This window comes from Ursus arctos, unplaced genomic scaffold, assembly GCF_023065955.2.
Source record: "Ursus arctos isolate Adak ecotype North America unplaced genomic scaffold, UrsArc2.0 scaffold_3, whole genome shotgun sequence".
NCBI lineage: Eukaryota > Metazoa > Chordata > Mammalia > Carnivora > Ursidae > Ursus > Ursus arctos.
In genome coordinates this window covers 29,606,376-29,621,525 of record NW_026622985.1, presented here as the reverse complement: position 1 = coordinate 29,621,525, position 15,150 = coordinate 29,606,376, and the positions used below count along the sequence as shown (strand labels likewise).

Below are 15,150 nucleotides of genomic sequence, written 5' to 3'. Positions count from 1 at the left end.
AGCGCTACTACCAATATGCATGTGCAAGCATCTCTTCGAGACCCTGCTTTCAATTCTTTTGGCTATAAAACCAGACGTGAAACTGTGAGATCCCATCATAGTTTCAATTTCATGAAGAACCTCCATTCTGTTTTCCATAGTGGTTACACTATTTTACAATCCCATCAACAGTGCACAAGGGCTCCAGTTTCTCCACTTCCTTGCCAAAACCTATTACTCTAGGCTTTTTTTTTTTTTTTTTTGTAACAGCTATCCTAATGTGTGTGAAGTGATAGATATCTCACGGTGGTTTTGACTGGCATTTCTCTGATGATTAGTGATAGTGAACATCTTTTCATGTGTTTCTCGGCAATCTATACCTCTTTGAAGAGATGTCAAGTCCTTTGCCCATTTTTTAAATCTGATAAATTGAGGGGACGCCTGGGTGGCTCGGTTGGTTAAGCATCCAACTCTTGCTTTTTTGGCTCTGGTCATGATCTCATGGGTCTTGAGATAGAGCACTGAAGTGGACAGCAGGGAGTTTGCCTCAAGATTCTCTCCCTTTGCTCTTTTCCGTACTCAAGTGCACAAGGCTGCTCTCAAATAAATCTTAAAAAAAAAATCTGAAAATTTTGATTTTCTGTTGACTTTTTATTTCATTTTTTTTTTTAAATTAGGTTTTTGAGTTCCAGTATAGTTAACATACAGTGTTATATCAGTTTTAGGTGTGTAATACAGTAATTCAATAATTCCCTACATCACCCAGGACTGCTCCTGTTTGCCCCAGGCATTGTTCAAGCTGCAGCTTCTACATTGTCTCTCCATAGGCTCCTGTCTCTTTAAGGGTAGGGACCCAGTATCCCTTGCCCTCCCAGCTCACCCAGTGCTGAGTCAGCAGACTTTTAAGGCTTCAGGTTCCAAGTGTGATTGGTTTTACAAAGCTAGGGATTTCACCCCTCTGGTTTTCAAAGCCAGATAAGATGGGGATTTATCTTCCCTTAGGGGGCTCCCTGGTGCTTTCACCTCTCTGAGCCACAGCCTACAACTCCCTCCTTCTTGCAGGCAGCTCCCAATCACCATCTCTGCCCTTCCTAATCTCTAAGACGCAGCTTCTTCTCTACATAGTTGTGAAGTTTGTTCTACTAGTCTTCACATTATTCTCTGGTTTATGTATTTGGATGCAAGTGCTAACTAGTTGTAAACAAGAGTGGGCTTAGGGTCCTCCTACTCCATTGTCTTCCCAAGCTCCCCGACATATTATACTTTATTAGATATGTACGATTTACAAATATCTTCTCCCATTCCATGGTTCCATCCCTTTTCACTCTGTTGTGCCCACAAATTTATAATTTTGTTGCTTGTGCTTTTGATGTCATTTCCAAGAAATCACTGCAAAATCCAATGTCCTAAAGCTTTTCCCTTGTTTTCTTCCAAGAGTTTTATGCTTTTAAGTCTTCGATCTATTTTGAGTTAATTTTATATATGGTATAAATTAATGGTCCAACTTCATTCTTCTTTTGCACGTGGATATGTAGTTTTCCCAATACGTGAAGACAGCCTGTTCCCCACTGAATGATCTTGACATCTCTGTCAACAGTGATTTGACCTAAATGTGAAGATTTATTTCTTAGCTATTCTTTTCCACTGGTCTATATATCTGTCTTTACGTCATTAACAAGCTGTTGTAATTACTGCAGCTTTTAGTAAATACTGAAACCAGGAAAGTTTAGATCTTCAACTTTGTTCTTCCTTTCAAAGACTGCTTTGGGCATTTGGGGTCCCTTGCGATTTGGTATGAATTTTAGGATGGATTTCTCCCCTTCTGCAATAAGAGTCATTGGGATTTTGACAGGTATTACACTGAATCTGTAAATCACTTTGGGCAGTACTGACATCTTAGTAATATGAAGTCTTCCAATCCATGATGCTGGGATGTCTTTCCATATACTGGCACCTTCTCTAAGGCCTAATTTTGAACTGCATTTTTTTTCATAGTAATACATTTCATAGAAAGAAGCATTCAATGCATCTTAGTCACTTCAGTGAGTATCCAAAAGAATTAATCACACATGTCTAAAGGAGTAACTAGAATCTAGTCAAGAAAAAGTTATCAAACTCTCCCATGCCAAACTAATTTACTTGTATCCGTAGTCTTCATTAAGATTACCCTATAAAACTTGAGTGAGTCAGGAAAACTACTAAATTAAATGTTATACTCGGATTTTGTACTTCCAAATAGTACCAATATATTTCACAAAGTAGAAGCAATCTTTAAGTAGTAGTTCAAATCATATGGCATTGCATTCAGCTAGTGAATGGTTACTTGAAATACTACAAAAATGAATTGGTCTTATGATTGCTCTAAAGTAGATATTTCAAGAAATTATCATCTATAGCATACTGAAACTAAATTAAGCTAAAAACTGCTTAATTTTTGAGCAAAAATTAATGTTACTTTCTACAACTTGTGCCACCTGCATATTAGTATAATATAAAACTAACATAAAGAGACCTAACAGTATTAGCCAAGATAGCTTAATTAGATTTTCTCTTTTAATATTATATTTAAATTACTGATTGAACTTAGATACTTACTGGCTCATATCTTCCACCTTTACAAAAGGTTTTTTGAGTCTACCTGCTTGAGAACATACAAAACACATTATTAGATATGTACAAATCCAGGAAATTAAAAAAAAAAAAAATACTCTTGCTAAAAAAAAATCCCACCATACTCTGTACAGATCTTCCTCAATTTACAATTAAGGTTATACTTCAATAAACCCATTTCAAGTTGAAAACATCCTAAGCTGCAATGCATTCAATACACCTAACCTATCAAACACCATAGCTTAGCCCTAGCTTAACTTCAAACATGCTCACAACACTTACATTAGCCTATAGTTGGGCAAAATCATTGAACACAAAGCCCATTTTATAATAAAAAATGTTGACTATGTGATGTAATTTGTTGAATACTGTACTAAAAGTGAAAGACAGAATGGTTTCAAGTATATTGGTTGTTCACCCTTGTGACCACGTGACTGAATGGGAGCTGCAGCTCACTGTCACGGCCCAGTGTCAGGAGAGTTTCCTATGTCATACTGCCCGCCCAGGAGAAGATCAACACTCAAAATTCAAAGTAGTTTCTATTGAATGTGTATTGCTTTTGCACCACTGCAAAGTTGAAAAATTTAAAGTCAAACCATCATAAGTCAAGGACCATCTGTATCCATTATCCCTTTCATTTCAATTCAGTTTTAAGTTTCAGGTGAGGTATTTTACAATATCAGCCCATTTCCAAAATGACAGAAATTCTGTCTACATTCTGAGATTCTTAAAATGAAAGGACTTCCCCCCGCCAAAGGATCTCTGAATAGAATTCAGGAGACTCATGAGCTAAAACAGGAAAAAAATCCAACTTTTATTTTCACTGATCTCTAACTGAAATCTAACATTTCCTCTAGTTATATATATAAGCAACAGGATCACAGTGGTTTTAGCAGTGCCTGTAATTCTGAAACCAAATGAAAGAAATACCTTCATATCATATTAGTTATTGCAGATCTCAAAGCATCATTTATGCTCACCACTTCAAAAATTACAGTAGAATCACTGTTAGCACTTGTTTTCAATGTGTAAAAAAAACATAATTTAAAATATTCTGATAATTGAATTTCATTTACTGACTCTCAGTAATCTAATAATTTTTTATATGTTTTTTAAAAACATCATTCTGAAAAGGGGTACGTAAGCTTCACCAGACCACCACAGGGGTCCATAGTCTAAAAAAACTAAGACCTACTGAACATGTTCCCTGAAGGGTTGTTTCCATTATTTTTCAGAGGATTTTTATAAGATCTGTTCTATTTTCTAAAAGCAAATTGAATACACTTAAGGATATCAAAATACTTACTTCTTGCTTTCTGTGTGCCAATACCTACTCTTTTCCCCTAAAAAAACAAAAACAAAAACAAAATGTGAAAAGACTGGGTTTGAAAGTACAATGAAAGCAGCAACTGTAACGGCTCATTTTTATCCTGAAGATAATCAGAAGGGTGATTACTATAGTTTTGTGGGGGGAAAGAAGAGAAAAATTTGCTTTTAAAAATCAACTCAACCAAAGAAATGAAACAATGAACATAATACAAGCTCATTTTTACAATACATCCAACAAATACCTTGCATTCTAGCTATCATTATTTTTGTCTTTACAGAAAGAAATTGACCAATGAAGAAAAGGTACGGTTAATGAAATAATCTGAACATAGTCCTAAAGTTATTTTTATGCCCTTACTGAGCAAACTTTTGTGATAGACTGAACAAAGGAATTCTTAAAATATTTATTACAATCTGTCGATACCTGTCAAGGTGAAATATGTCCAATGTGGTCAAACAATCCCACTGACTACAACTAAAACTCTGGGAAAAATACAATAAGAAACTACATGAGGACTAAAAAATAAACAAAAGCAGACATATTGTAGAAGGAAGTCAAACTTAGAGAAACCACCTTTAAGGGGGTACATTTCCCATCCTCTTTTTCCCTGAAGGATGAACCTCTAATTAGAGTTGGCAGCAAGTAGTGGAGCCAGTGGCTAAAACTCCTACATAAGTCACTTACTTCTGGCTAAAAATATCCAGGAAAGAGGTTCCTGTAGCCCAAAGAGTACGAAGGGAAACCATGGACTATTATGTCTTTCTTTTCTCCCACAGTTCTGCACTGAGGGTGGACCCCAGTTATGAAACTGCAGTTGCAGGTGTCATAGGCAGCTAAAATTGAGGAACCCTGTCTTTCTGAACAGAAGAACTAGGGAAAGGGTCATTATGGGCTGGAGAGTGAAGGGGAAATTGCAAAAAGTAGCAAACTGGAAAAGTGGATCCCTAATTCCCTATATAAACCCACATTAAGTGCCAGACTTAATTTCAAGGCTTTGAAAATAGAACTAAAATTTAAACCACTGTCCAAGTCTTAGACTAACCTATAAGTGATGCATGTGCAGAACAAACAGTTGCATACAAATCTCTGAAAACCGAAACTGAGTGGAACTGCCATGTAAAGAAACTGAGATAGAACTGACGGTCTGAATCACACACACACACACACACACAAACCAATCAAGAAAGCAACAAAATCAGCACTCTCCAGAGTACTGTTATAGCTCTGCCAGAGTACTATAATAGCTCTGAAGTCTATACAACATAACATAGATTATTTAAGTCAAAAATAACTTGACACTATTAAGAACCAGTAAAAACATCAATTCTTGAGGGAAAAAGGCAATCAGATGCCAACCCTAAGATGTTCCTGATGTCAAAATTATCAGAAAAAGACTCTAAGGTAAGGATAAACACACTTAAAATGATGGAAAGACACAAATTCTCAGCCAAAAAACTATAAAAAAAAAAAAAAAGGAAATTGCAGAAGTCTAGTGAAGACTAGTATAGAAGTCAAGTGAAAAATACACGATTTGAAATATAGAATTAACTGGATGGGCTTGAAAACAGAACATAGATGATAAAGTGAAGTGTCAGTGAACTGGAAGACTGATGAAAAGAAATCTTTAATTAGAGAAAAGAAGAATGGGAAAGAAAAATAACAGAGTCTCAGGGACCCAATAAGTACCTTGTACTTTAGCTATAATATAAAAGGTCTAAAATTAAGTGTTATCGGAAATGTAGAAACAGGAAAAAACAGAATGGTGAAGAATTTTAACAAAATAGCCCAAACTTTCCAAACATAAATTTACAGTTTTAAGAAGCTTAGTGAACAAATAGAATAATCTTTAAGTAAACCTTGCCGAGGCAATTACAACCAAACTGTTGAAAACCAAAGATAAATTAAAAATCTTCTAAGTACACAGAGAAAAATTACCATTATTTACAAGAAAACAACAATATGAATAACTGCAAATTTTTCATCAAAATCCATGGAATACAGAATATAGCTGTAGAACACCTATAAAGTACTGACCTAAAGAGTTTTTTATTCCTAATTCGTTATCCAGTGAAAAGATCTTGCAGGAATGAAGGGAAAATAAAGACATTCTCACATTCTCTTCTACATGACTTTTTTGAGCAAAAAGGATAACACTGCCTGGTGGGTTTTTCAATAAATGCAAATGTAACAAAAATAACTATACCATAAAGACTAGCGTGGGAGGATAAAGGACTCAAAAAGTTATAAGGCTTCTACATTTTATTTGAAGTAGGTAAAATATTAATTCTAAGTAAACTGTGAAAAGTTACGTAAGTATAGTTTAACCTAAGCAACCACTAAAACAAAACAAAACAAAAACAAAAACATGGACATAGCCAAGTCAATAGATAAACCTTCAAACAATCTGAAAAGCAGAAAAGGGGGAAAACAGAGGAATAAAATGCAGAGAACACCAACAAAAAAAATATTAGTATATTGGCAGGCCTAAATTAAATGATACTAATAATTATTAAGTATAAATTATCAAAACATACCAATTAAAAGATAGAGATTGCCAGATATGATAAAAAGACAACTTTCAACTATCTATAAGAAACCGGTTTTATAAACACATAGATACGTTAAATGTAGCTGGAAGAAAAAAGACCATGTAAACACTAATCAAAAGGAAGCTGGAGTGGCTATAGTATATTCAGAGACTTCAGAACAAGGAATACTAACAGGGATAGAGGGACATTATATAATAACGAGGTCAATTCACCAAGAAAACATAAGAATATTAGATGTGTGCACATCTAAGAAGGCTCAAAATACACGAATCAAAAACTATGATAGAACTAGAAGGAAAAATACACAAACCTACAACCTATTTGGCAACGTCAATACTCCCCTCTTTCCATAATGGCTAGAGTAAGACAGAATATCAGTATGAATACAGAAAAGCTATACAATTTGACCTATTTGACATCTATAGAACATTCTACCCATTAACCTTAGAATATATGTTTTTAAATGCATATGAAACTTGCATTAAGACACACTAGTCTGGGGGCACGTGGGTGGCTCAGGGGGTTAAGTGTCCGACTCTTGGTTTTGGCTTAGTTCATTATCTTTGGGTCGTGAGATCAAGCCCCGTGTGGAGCTCCACCTTCAGTGCAGAGTCCGCTTGAGATTCTCTCCCTTTCCCTCTTCTTCCCCCTCTCTATCCCTTCCCCCCCTTTTCCTGTACAGCATGTGTGCACTCTCAAACAAATAAATAAATAAAATCTAAAAAAAAAAAAAAGACTGTATTCTGGACAACACAAACCTTGACAAACTTAAAAGAACTGAAATCACACAAGGTATGTGTTCTGATCATCACAGAATTAAAACAAATGTAAGTAACAGCTCATTCATCGCTGGTGGAAATGCAAATTGGTACAGCCATTTTGGAAGACAGTTTGGCAGCTTCTTACCAAACTAAACATACTCTTACCATATAATCCAGCTATCATGCTCCTTGGTATTTATCCAAATGTCTTGAAAACTAATGTCCACACAAAACCTACACATGGATGTATATATACATAATTTACTCAATGTCAAAGCTTGAAAGCAACCGAGATGTCTTTCAGAAGGTGGATGAACTGTGGCAAATCCAAACAATGGACTCATTCAGCAATTTTAAAAAAAGAGCTATCAAGTCATGAAAAGACATGGAGAAATTCTAAATGCCTATCACTTACTGAAGAAGACAATCTGAAAAGGCTAGATGTATGGCTCCAAATATATGACATACTGGAAAAGGCCAAACTATGGAAAAAGGATCTCTACTTGTTAGGAGTAAGTGAGGGAGGGAGGGATGAATAGATGTACCATGGAACATTTTTATGGAAACTATTCAATTATTCTGTAGGATACTGTGATGGCAAATACATGTCACCATTCATTTGTGTGAACCTATACAATGTACAACACTAAGAGTGAACCTTAACGTAAACTATGGACTTTAAGTGATGACTTGTCAATAAAGATTCATCAATTTATAACAAATATACCACTGTGGTACAGGACGTTGATAGTGGAGAAGGCTGTGTGTATATTGAGAGGCAAGGGATATACAGGAATATCTGTGCCTTCTACTCAATTTTGCTATGAATCTACAGGTGCTCTGAAAGAGTGTGTATATATACCTTTATATATATATACAAAGTTTTATAGAAAATGTGTGGAATAGCAGTAAAGCAGAGCTCAAAAAAATTTACAGTAAAGTTGGTTCTTTGAAAAGACAAAACTGATAAAACTCTAGCCCAACTGATCAAAGAGGAAAAAAAAGAAGGAATAATGATATCGGGAATGAAAGACATCATTCAGACTCCATAAACATTAAAAGCTTAGTAAGAGAATATTACAAATACTTTTGCCATCAATTTGACAGCTTAAACAACAAGTACAAATTTCTTTTTTTTTTTTTTAAAGATTTTATTTATTTATTTGACAGAGAGAGAGACAGCCAGCAAGAGAGGGAACACAAGCAAAGGGGAGTGGGAGAGGAAGAAGCAGGTTCCCCATGGAGCAGGGAGCCTGACGCAGGGCTCCGGGATCACGCCCTGAGCAGAAGGCAGATGCTTAACAACTGAGCCACCCAGGCGCCCCACAAGTACAAATTTCTTGAAAACCACAAACTACCAAAGTGTATTCAATAAGAAATAACCTGAATTCCTTTTATCTAATAAACTGAATTCATAGCTGGGAATTTTTCAACAACAACAACAAAATTACAGGCCCAGACAACTTTCCTGGTAAACACTATGAAACACTTAAAAAATAAAAGCAGCTCTACAAAAACTTGTCTAGAAAATAAAAATGAAAATATATTCCAGCATTTTATGAGAGCAGCATTACCCTAACACTAAAACCAAACACATCAAAAGTAAAAGACCAATATACCTCATGTATATATACACAAAAAATCCTCAAAGTTTCAGGTAAAATGAGAAAAGAAAAAAAAAAAACAAAACTCTAAGCACTTTAAATAGTGAAGCAAAAACATTCATTCAACTTTTTTTTTAAAGATACATGCTAACAAGAGTATTTAAGAGAATATAATGCCTTAAAATTTATATGTCTTTAATGTATACAAGATTTATACACGTCCATTCAAGACCCACAAATGCACCTTTATTGAAGCATTTTATGTTTTAGTATTTGACAAACCAGAAATTTTCCAGAAACATTTTCTTTTTACATACAGAAAAAATTTTCAAGTATTAGAATCAAATTGACCAGTTATACATACTGGATTACAGAGATATTTGGTATTCTAATCCTTTTGATTTCCAGAGAAAAGTTAAGATCTGTTTCACAGCTATTTATCACACTTCCTCATTGTTTTTGTTTCATGAGGGCAAATACTCCTAGTGCCTGGCACCTAATAGGAGTATCTGTTGAATACTGATGCTTGCATGTGTAAACAAAATATTCCTGAATACCTTTTTTTTTTTTAAGATTTCATTTTAGAGAGAGAGAGAACACACAGTGGGGGGAGGAGCAGAAGAGGAGAAAGAGGGAGGGGGAAAAATCTCAAGCAGAATCCAGATATGGGGTTCAATCTCACAACCCTGAGATTATGACCTAAGCCGAAACCAAGAGTCAGACGCCAAATCGACTGAGCTACCCAGCTGCCCCTCCCTGAATACTTTTTTTTTAAATGATTGATTTGAGAAGCAAGTGAGCAGGGGGAGGGGCAGAAAGGAAGAGAGAAAGAATCTCAAGCAGACTCCCTGCTGAGCAGAGAGAATGAGAGGGGGCTTAATCCCATGACCCTGGGATCATCATGACCTGAGCTGAAATCAGGAGTCAGATGACGCTCAACAGGCTGAGCCACCCAGGTGCCCCCCTGAATACTTTTTGAAGCCACTATCCAAATGTCGGTCTTGCCAGCAAACATGTTTTACTGGCAACCAGAAGTTCTTTCATCTATCTACTCAAGCAGGTTACTCTCCTTTAATAATCTCTCAATAATTTCCCAAACCCTTCCAGATAAACTCAAATCCTTTACAGTGTTGTGAGGTCCTATGTGAAGTTGCTAATTTTTCCTGCTTCCCTTCTTATCATTCTCCCACTCAAAAATCAAATTGTATTATATTACAGAAAATTTCTCAAATATGCCAACATACTTACAGCTACATGTCTTTATTCATTTCCTTTTAGATTTTAGTCATTTAAGGATTGAGTGAAGAAAAACCAGACCACAAAAAATACAATGATATGAAAACCATGAGAAAACTAAGAGATGAGAGCAGTTACAGAAGAAAACAGTTAATTAAAGGAGGACATGAACAACAGGTGACAGAAACTAAACGACTGGTTTTAAAAACTGTTAACTTCGTTTGGCAAATCAGTCAGAGTTTTATACCTCATAGGTTCAAGAGTGAATGGGAAGCATAAAAATGGAGATTTAAGAAGTCTGGATGATACAAAGATTGCTTTGTAGGGAAGGATATAGATTAAGGGAGGTTTTATTGTACATATTTTAAAAGATGGAAGAGCCTTGAGTCTTTAGAGAGTCTTTAAGGAGGAAGCTAGTTTTTGAAAAGTGCAGAGACAAGATATGGGAACATTAGGTCTAACACTGCAATGCCTAATGCAGTTACTTAAGCAAACATTTTGAGGTCAGGCCAGAAAATCATAGTCCGTAGCAAGATTTTGTTATAACACTATCTACAGCAATTAAAAGAAGTATATTGTACATATAAGAAGCTTCTCATGCAATAAGCCAATTATGTTTTCCTTCAGAATGAACTAAAGTAGCTGGTTAAAAGCAAGAGCAATGAAAGAAGAAAAAATAAAAAAAAACTATGCCATTCTCCCAGGAACAACTTTTACCTCATGAGGAAATCCTAAAGTTAAATGATACACAATAATTTATTCAAATAACAGAAACGAGAATAAACTACAAAGGTTTACCCTTAGGATATTCTGGCAATAATATTTTCTACTTGGTAAGAAAAACTTAGATAAATAAAAACATTAACCTTGATAACTTTAATTAGTTTAAAAATTAAGGAAAATAACATACCACATCTCTTACAGAAGTGCTTGATTTCTTGAGTAAATATAGTTCTTTTTTCTTCTGTTCAATGTAGTATCTAATGTCTTCGTTTAAAAAAAAAGAAAAAAAGGCTTACAATTAGCATTTTTACCTCTGGAATTAAACACCGCTATTTTCTTTGTACTAGATTTTAGGTGAAAGAATCACCATATAGGTATCTCTTGCTATCAGAATTCTCCCTATGTAAAATCAGGAACCAAAGAGCACAAGTTAGTATTTTTAAAATACTGCCAAAAAAACTGATAACATCCTTACCATCAACATGGAGAATTTTTACTCCCCATGATAAGGCATTTGATAATATACTATTTGAAGGAATAAAATCCTGTAAAATAAAAAAGGTTTATTAGTTTTTCTAGAAAATTACTAATTCAAATGAGCTAAACTTTAAAAATTATTTGAAGATTAATGTCACTAAGGTGTGTATTCAGAACAGACTCTATATAGTTACAATAGTAATCAGTACATCAGTTTTTTCTTTTGGAATATATAAATTAACCCTGTTTAATATATTCCCATATGCTTGACAATTAATGCAACTGTAATCTTAACAGTTAAGTGTCAAGAAATTTCATTAAAAATACAAAAATGCCATATGCTTCATACATCTCCAGTAGTATTTTAAAAGACCACAAGATGGAGATGTTTCTTTATGAAAAGCAGATTCTGTTCTTGTAAAAAGAGACACATGCTGATATTTAGGCTTTTCCTATTAAAAATGAGGAAAGGAAGATTTCAGGAACATCTCCATTTCTACTTGAGTTCTTAATAATAGACCATATACAGTAAACTTTAAAATTTCATACTTACATGGTCCTTGATAGCTTTTTCAACTAATAATTTTCCTCTGCTCAAACACACCTATAAAAAAAAAAATCAGAGATCAAACCTTAAAAAATTATAACACAATGGCCCATTGGAAAAAAACTTAAAAATATAAAATAGCTAAAATAAATTGATAAAATCAATAAATTATAATATAAATATATAATTTTAAATAAACAAAATTTGTACAAGTCTTAATGACTATCAACACAATAAAGTATAATAAAAGGAGATTTCCTTAGGGTCTCTGTAATAAGATCTATTAAAAAGTTTGCTTCTTTTTTTGATAGAGTAACTAAACAACTGAATGAGAACAAAGCTCAGTTCTGTAGTAAGCTGTCTATAACAAGTTTAGATTCTAATTTTGTATTCAAATGAAGATCTGAGAATATGAATAAATCATACATATACGTATATTTTGGTATTTTACATTTTAAATACAACACTGGAAAAGCAATTGAAATGCTACAAGCAATAATTACTTTGGAACTTGTCACTAGTATACAATCTCATTCTTCCAAAAAAGCAATAGTGAAAAAAATACATGAGCCTTCCTTGACTTTTCTTCCTGTATGCATTTCTATTTTTCCCCCTCCCCAATTTACCCTTCACTGTATCTTCTAACTTGTCAATGGAGTCATAGAGATGTGATACCAGTAACTAAATCAGGGGCTGGCAATCTTTTTCTGTAAAGGGCCAGATAGCACATGTTTTAGGTTCTGCAAGCCACAGAGTACCTGTCCTAAGTATCCAATACTTCCTTTACAGCAGGAAAGCAACCAGTTAATATGTAAATGAACAGGTCTGGCTGTGTTCCAATAAAACTTTATTTATGGACACTGATATCTGAATTTAAATTTGTCATAAAATATTCTCTCAATTTTTGCCCAAGCATTTGAAGATGTAAGAACCACGCTTAGCTCAAAGACTGTAAAAAACAGGGACAGGCTGGACTTGGCCCATGCCATAGTTGGCTTACTCCTGCTGTGAAACAAAGAAAAGGTTTCCATTTCTACTTTAAATAATGATCTGCTGTTACTTTTTAGTTGTAAATAACTCTTAAAAATAAAAGCCATCTCCAAAGGAAAAAAGTATTATTTTAGCAGAGTATGACCCTAAAGTATTAGGAGAAAAATCACCTTTCTGTAAGAGTAACCTTATTGATTGGAAAGCCACCATAATGTAGATATTGCTCTACCTAAGCGAACTCTGCTGCCAGTCCGCTCTTGAAAATATGAGATCCTCAGGCTATAGCCTTTCTGAATGTCTCAAAGCATATTTAAGAGACTTACTGAATCTGGAGATTTAAATGAACTTCCATCATGGCTGGGATGAGGTGAAGTGGTTTCTGCAGTATATGCAGATTCTGGACTTGGTACAGGAGAAATTCTTCCCAACGTCTGTGCAAATTTAGCTTCCTTTTTATTTGAAATGAGGTAACTGATGTCTTTGCTGAGAAATTCTTCAACTCGCTAAAGGAAAACAAAATATTTTCAAATAAGCCTTATAAACCATAAACTTTCATATTTCAGGTACAGTGCAAAATACCAATTTGATGTATTTCAGTATTTCGTAAACTGGTGTTTTTTATACTGTGTTCTTCGGAATCTGAGTTCTGAGGAAGTAAAATGGGCATTCTAGTAACCACCAGCATATGCTAGATACTATATTTAAGTACTTTATATATCCCAATTAATTTAATCATATTAACAACACCACGGTACTAATATTCCTAATATCCACATTTTGTGGAAAAGAAAATTTAAGAGAAGTGACTTGGTTGAGGTTACATCAGTAGTAAATAACAGAATTTGAATACAGATATTCTGACATGCTCTAAATGTACTACTGTCCAGTAGAACTTAATGCAATGGTTAATGTTCTTTATCAACTTTGTCCAACATGGTAGCAATTTGCCACATGTGGCTACCAAGCCCTTAAAATATAACAAAGGTAACTAATATGACTGAGCACTTGAATTTTAAGTTTTTTTCAATACAGTATTAATTAAATTTAAATAGCCACATGTACCTGATGGCTATCATACTGGGCAGGACAGTTCAAAATCAATTAACATTTTACCGTAAGACTTTAACAGGAAGAACGGACCCTTACCCTTAGAGTGTAAGACTGAAGATAATTTCCCTACTAAAATGTTTGAAAACTACTGCTTATATGCCTGAATTTATAAATCCAAGTACCAGATATCAATGTTATCAAAGATAATTCCTATCCAAGGGCAGGAAAATTAAAGTAGAAATAAATACTATTAATCATTAACTATCTTTATAAATAAAGATTTCTATAATATTTTAAACAGCTATATCCAGTTTCTATAGGATCTCACAACATAAAGGGGAATGATTAAAAAAAAATAAAGCAAAGTATATAACAGATGAATTAATTCCATCTAAGCATTAAGCAGAATTTGCTTACACCAGTGGCCCCCTTGGTTAAGTGTAAATCACTACTTCCCTTTTTTCTGAGCAGCATTTTCATCAACCAGTAAATAAGATATCCACATTTATTTATTTCAGGGATTACAAACTCAGATGCTTGCAAGGACCAGCAGGAATACAAATGCACAATTTACACATCAAATGCTTTCTTCGTTTTCATAAATACATGGCCTTAGCATTGCCAGAGGTTCCAATTTTTCAAAAGGAACACGCTCTCCTACATATTTTTTAAAAATCTGTGATAAAATACATAAAAATTGACCATTTTAACCATTTTTAAGTATGCAATTCAGTGGCAGTAAGTACACTTACAATGTTGTGCAACCATCACCACTATACATTTCTAGAACTTTCTCATCATCCTAAGATGAAACTACCCAATATACGTTAACTCCTCATTTTCTCCTCTTCCCACCCCTTTTAATCTGTGTTCTACTTTGTTTCTATGAATTGAACTATTCTAAATAATTCATATAGGTGAAATCCTATATTTGTCTGAGTTATTTTACTTAGCACAGTGTTTTCAAGGTTCGTCCATGTTTTAGCAAGGGTAAGAATTTCACTCCTTTTCAAGGTTGAATAATATTCCATTGTATGTATACACATTTTATTCATCCATTGATCTGTTGAAAATTTGGGCTGTTTCCACCTTTTGTCTATTGTGAATAATGCTGCTATGCACACAAGTATATACATATATCTTCAAGGCTCTGCTCTCAATTCTTTTGAATATAACTTCTGTTTTCCACAGCAGTTGTACCATGTTATAATTCCACCAACCCAAGAGTTCCAAACTCCAAACATCCTCGCCAACATATGTATTTTTTTTGATACTGACGATCCTAACAGATGTG

General features: G+C 34.2%; 1 protein-coding gene across 2 annotated transcripts in view; it reads right to left on the bottom strand.

Annotated features, from left to right (window-relative positions):
- Positions 1–15,150, bottom strand: part of DBF4 (DBF4 zinc finger) — a 29,188-nt gene that overhangs the window by 8,058 nt on the left and 5,980 nt on the right. The window contains exons 3-8 of one of the 2 annotated variants that reach the window (XM_026504997.4): positions 13,130–13,309; positions 11,823–11,873; positions 11,268–11,337; positions 10,980–11,056; positions 3,896–3,932; positions 2,575–2,620 (exon numbers count right to left, since the gene is read on the bottom strand). In XM_026504997.4, coding sequence (XP_026360782.1) covers positions 2,575–2,620; positions 3,896–3,932; positions 10,980–11,056; positions 11,268–11,337; positions 11,823–11,873; positions 13,130–13,309 — 461 coding nt within the window. The remainder of the gene's footprint in view (positions 1–2,574; positions 2,621–3,895; positions 3,933–10,979; positions 11,057–11,267; positions 11,338–11,822; positions 11,874–13,129; positions 13,310–15,150) is intronic. The other variant, XM_026505006.4, reaches the window with a different exon arrangement.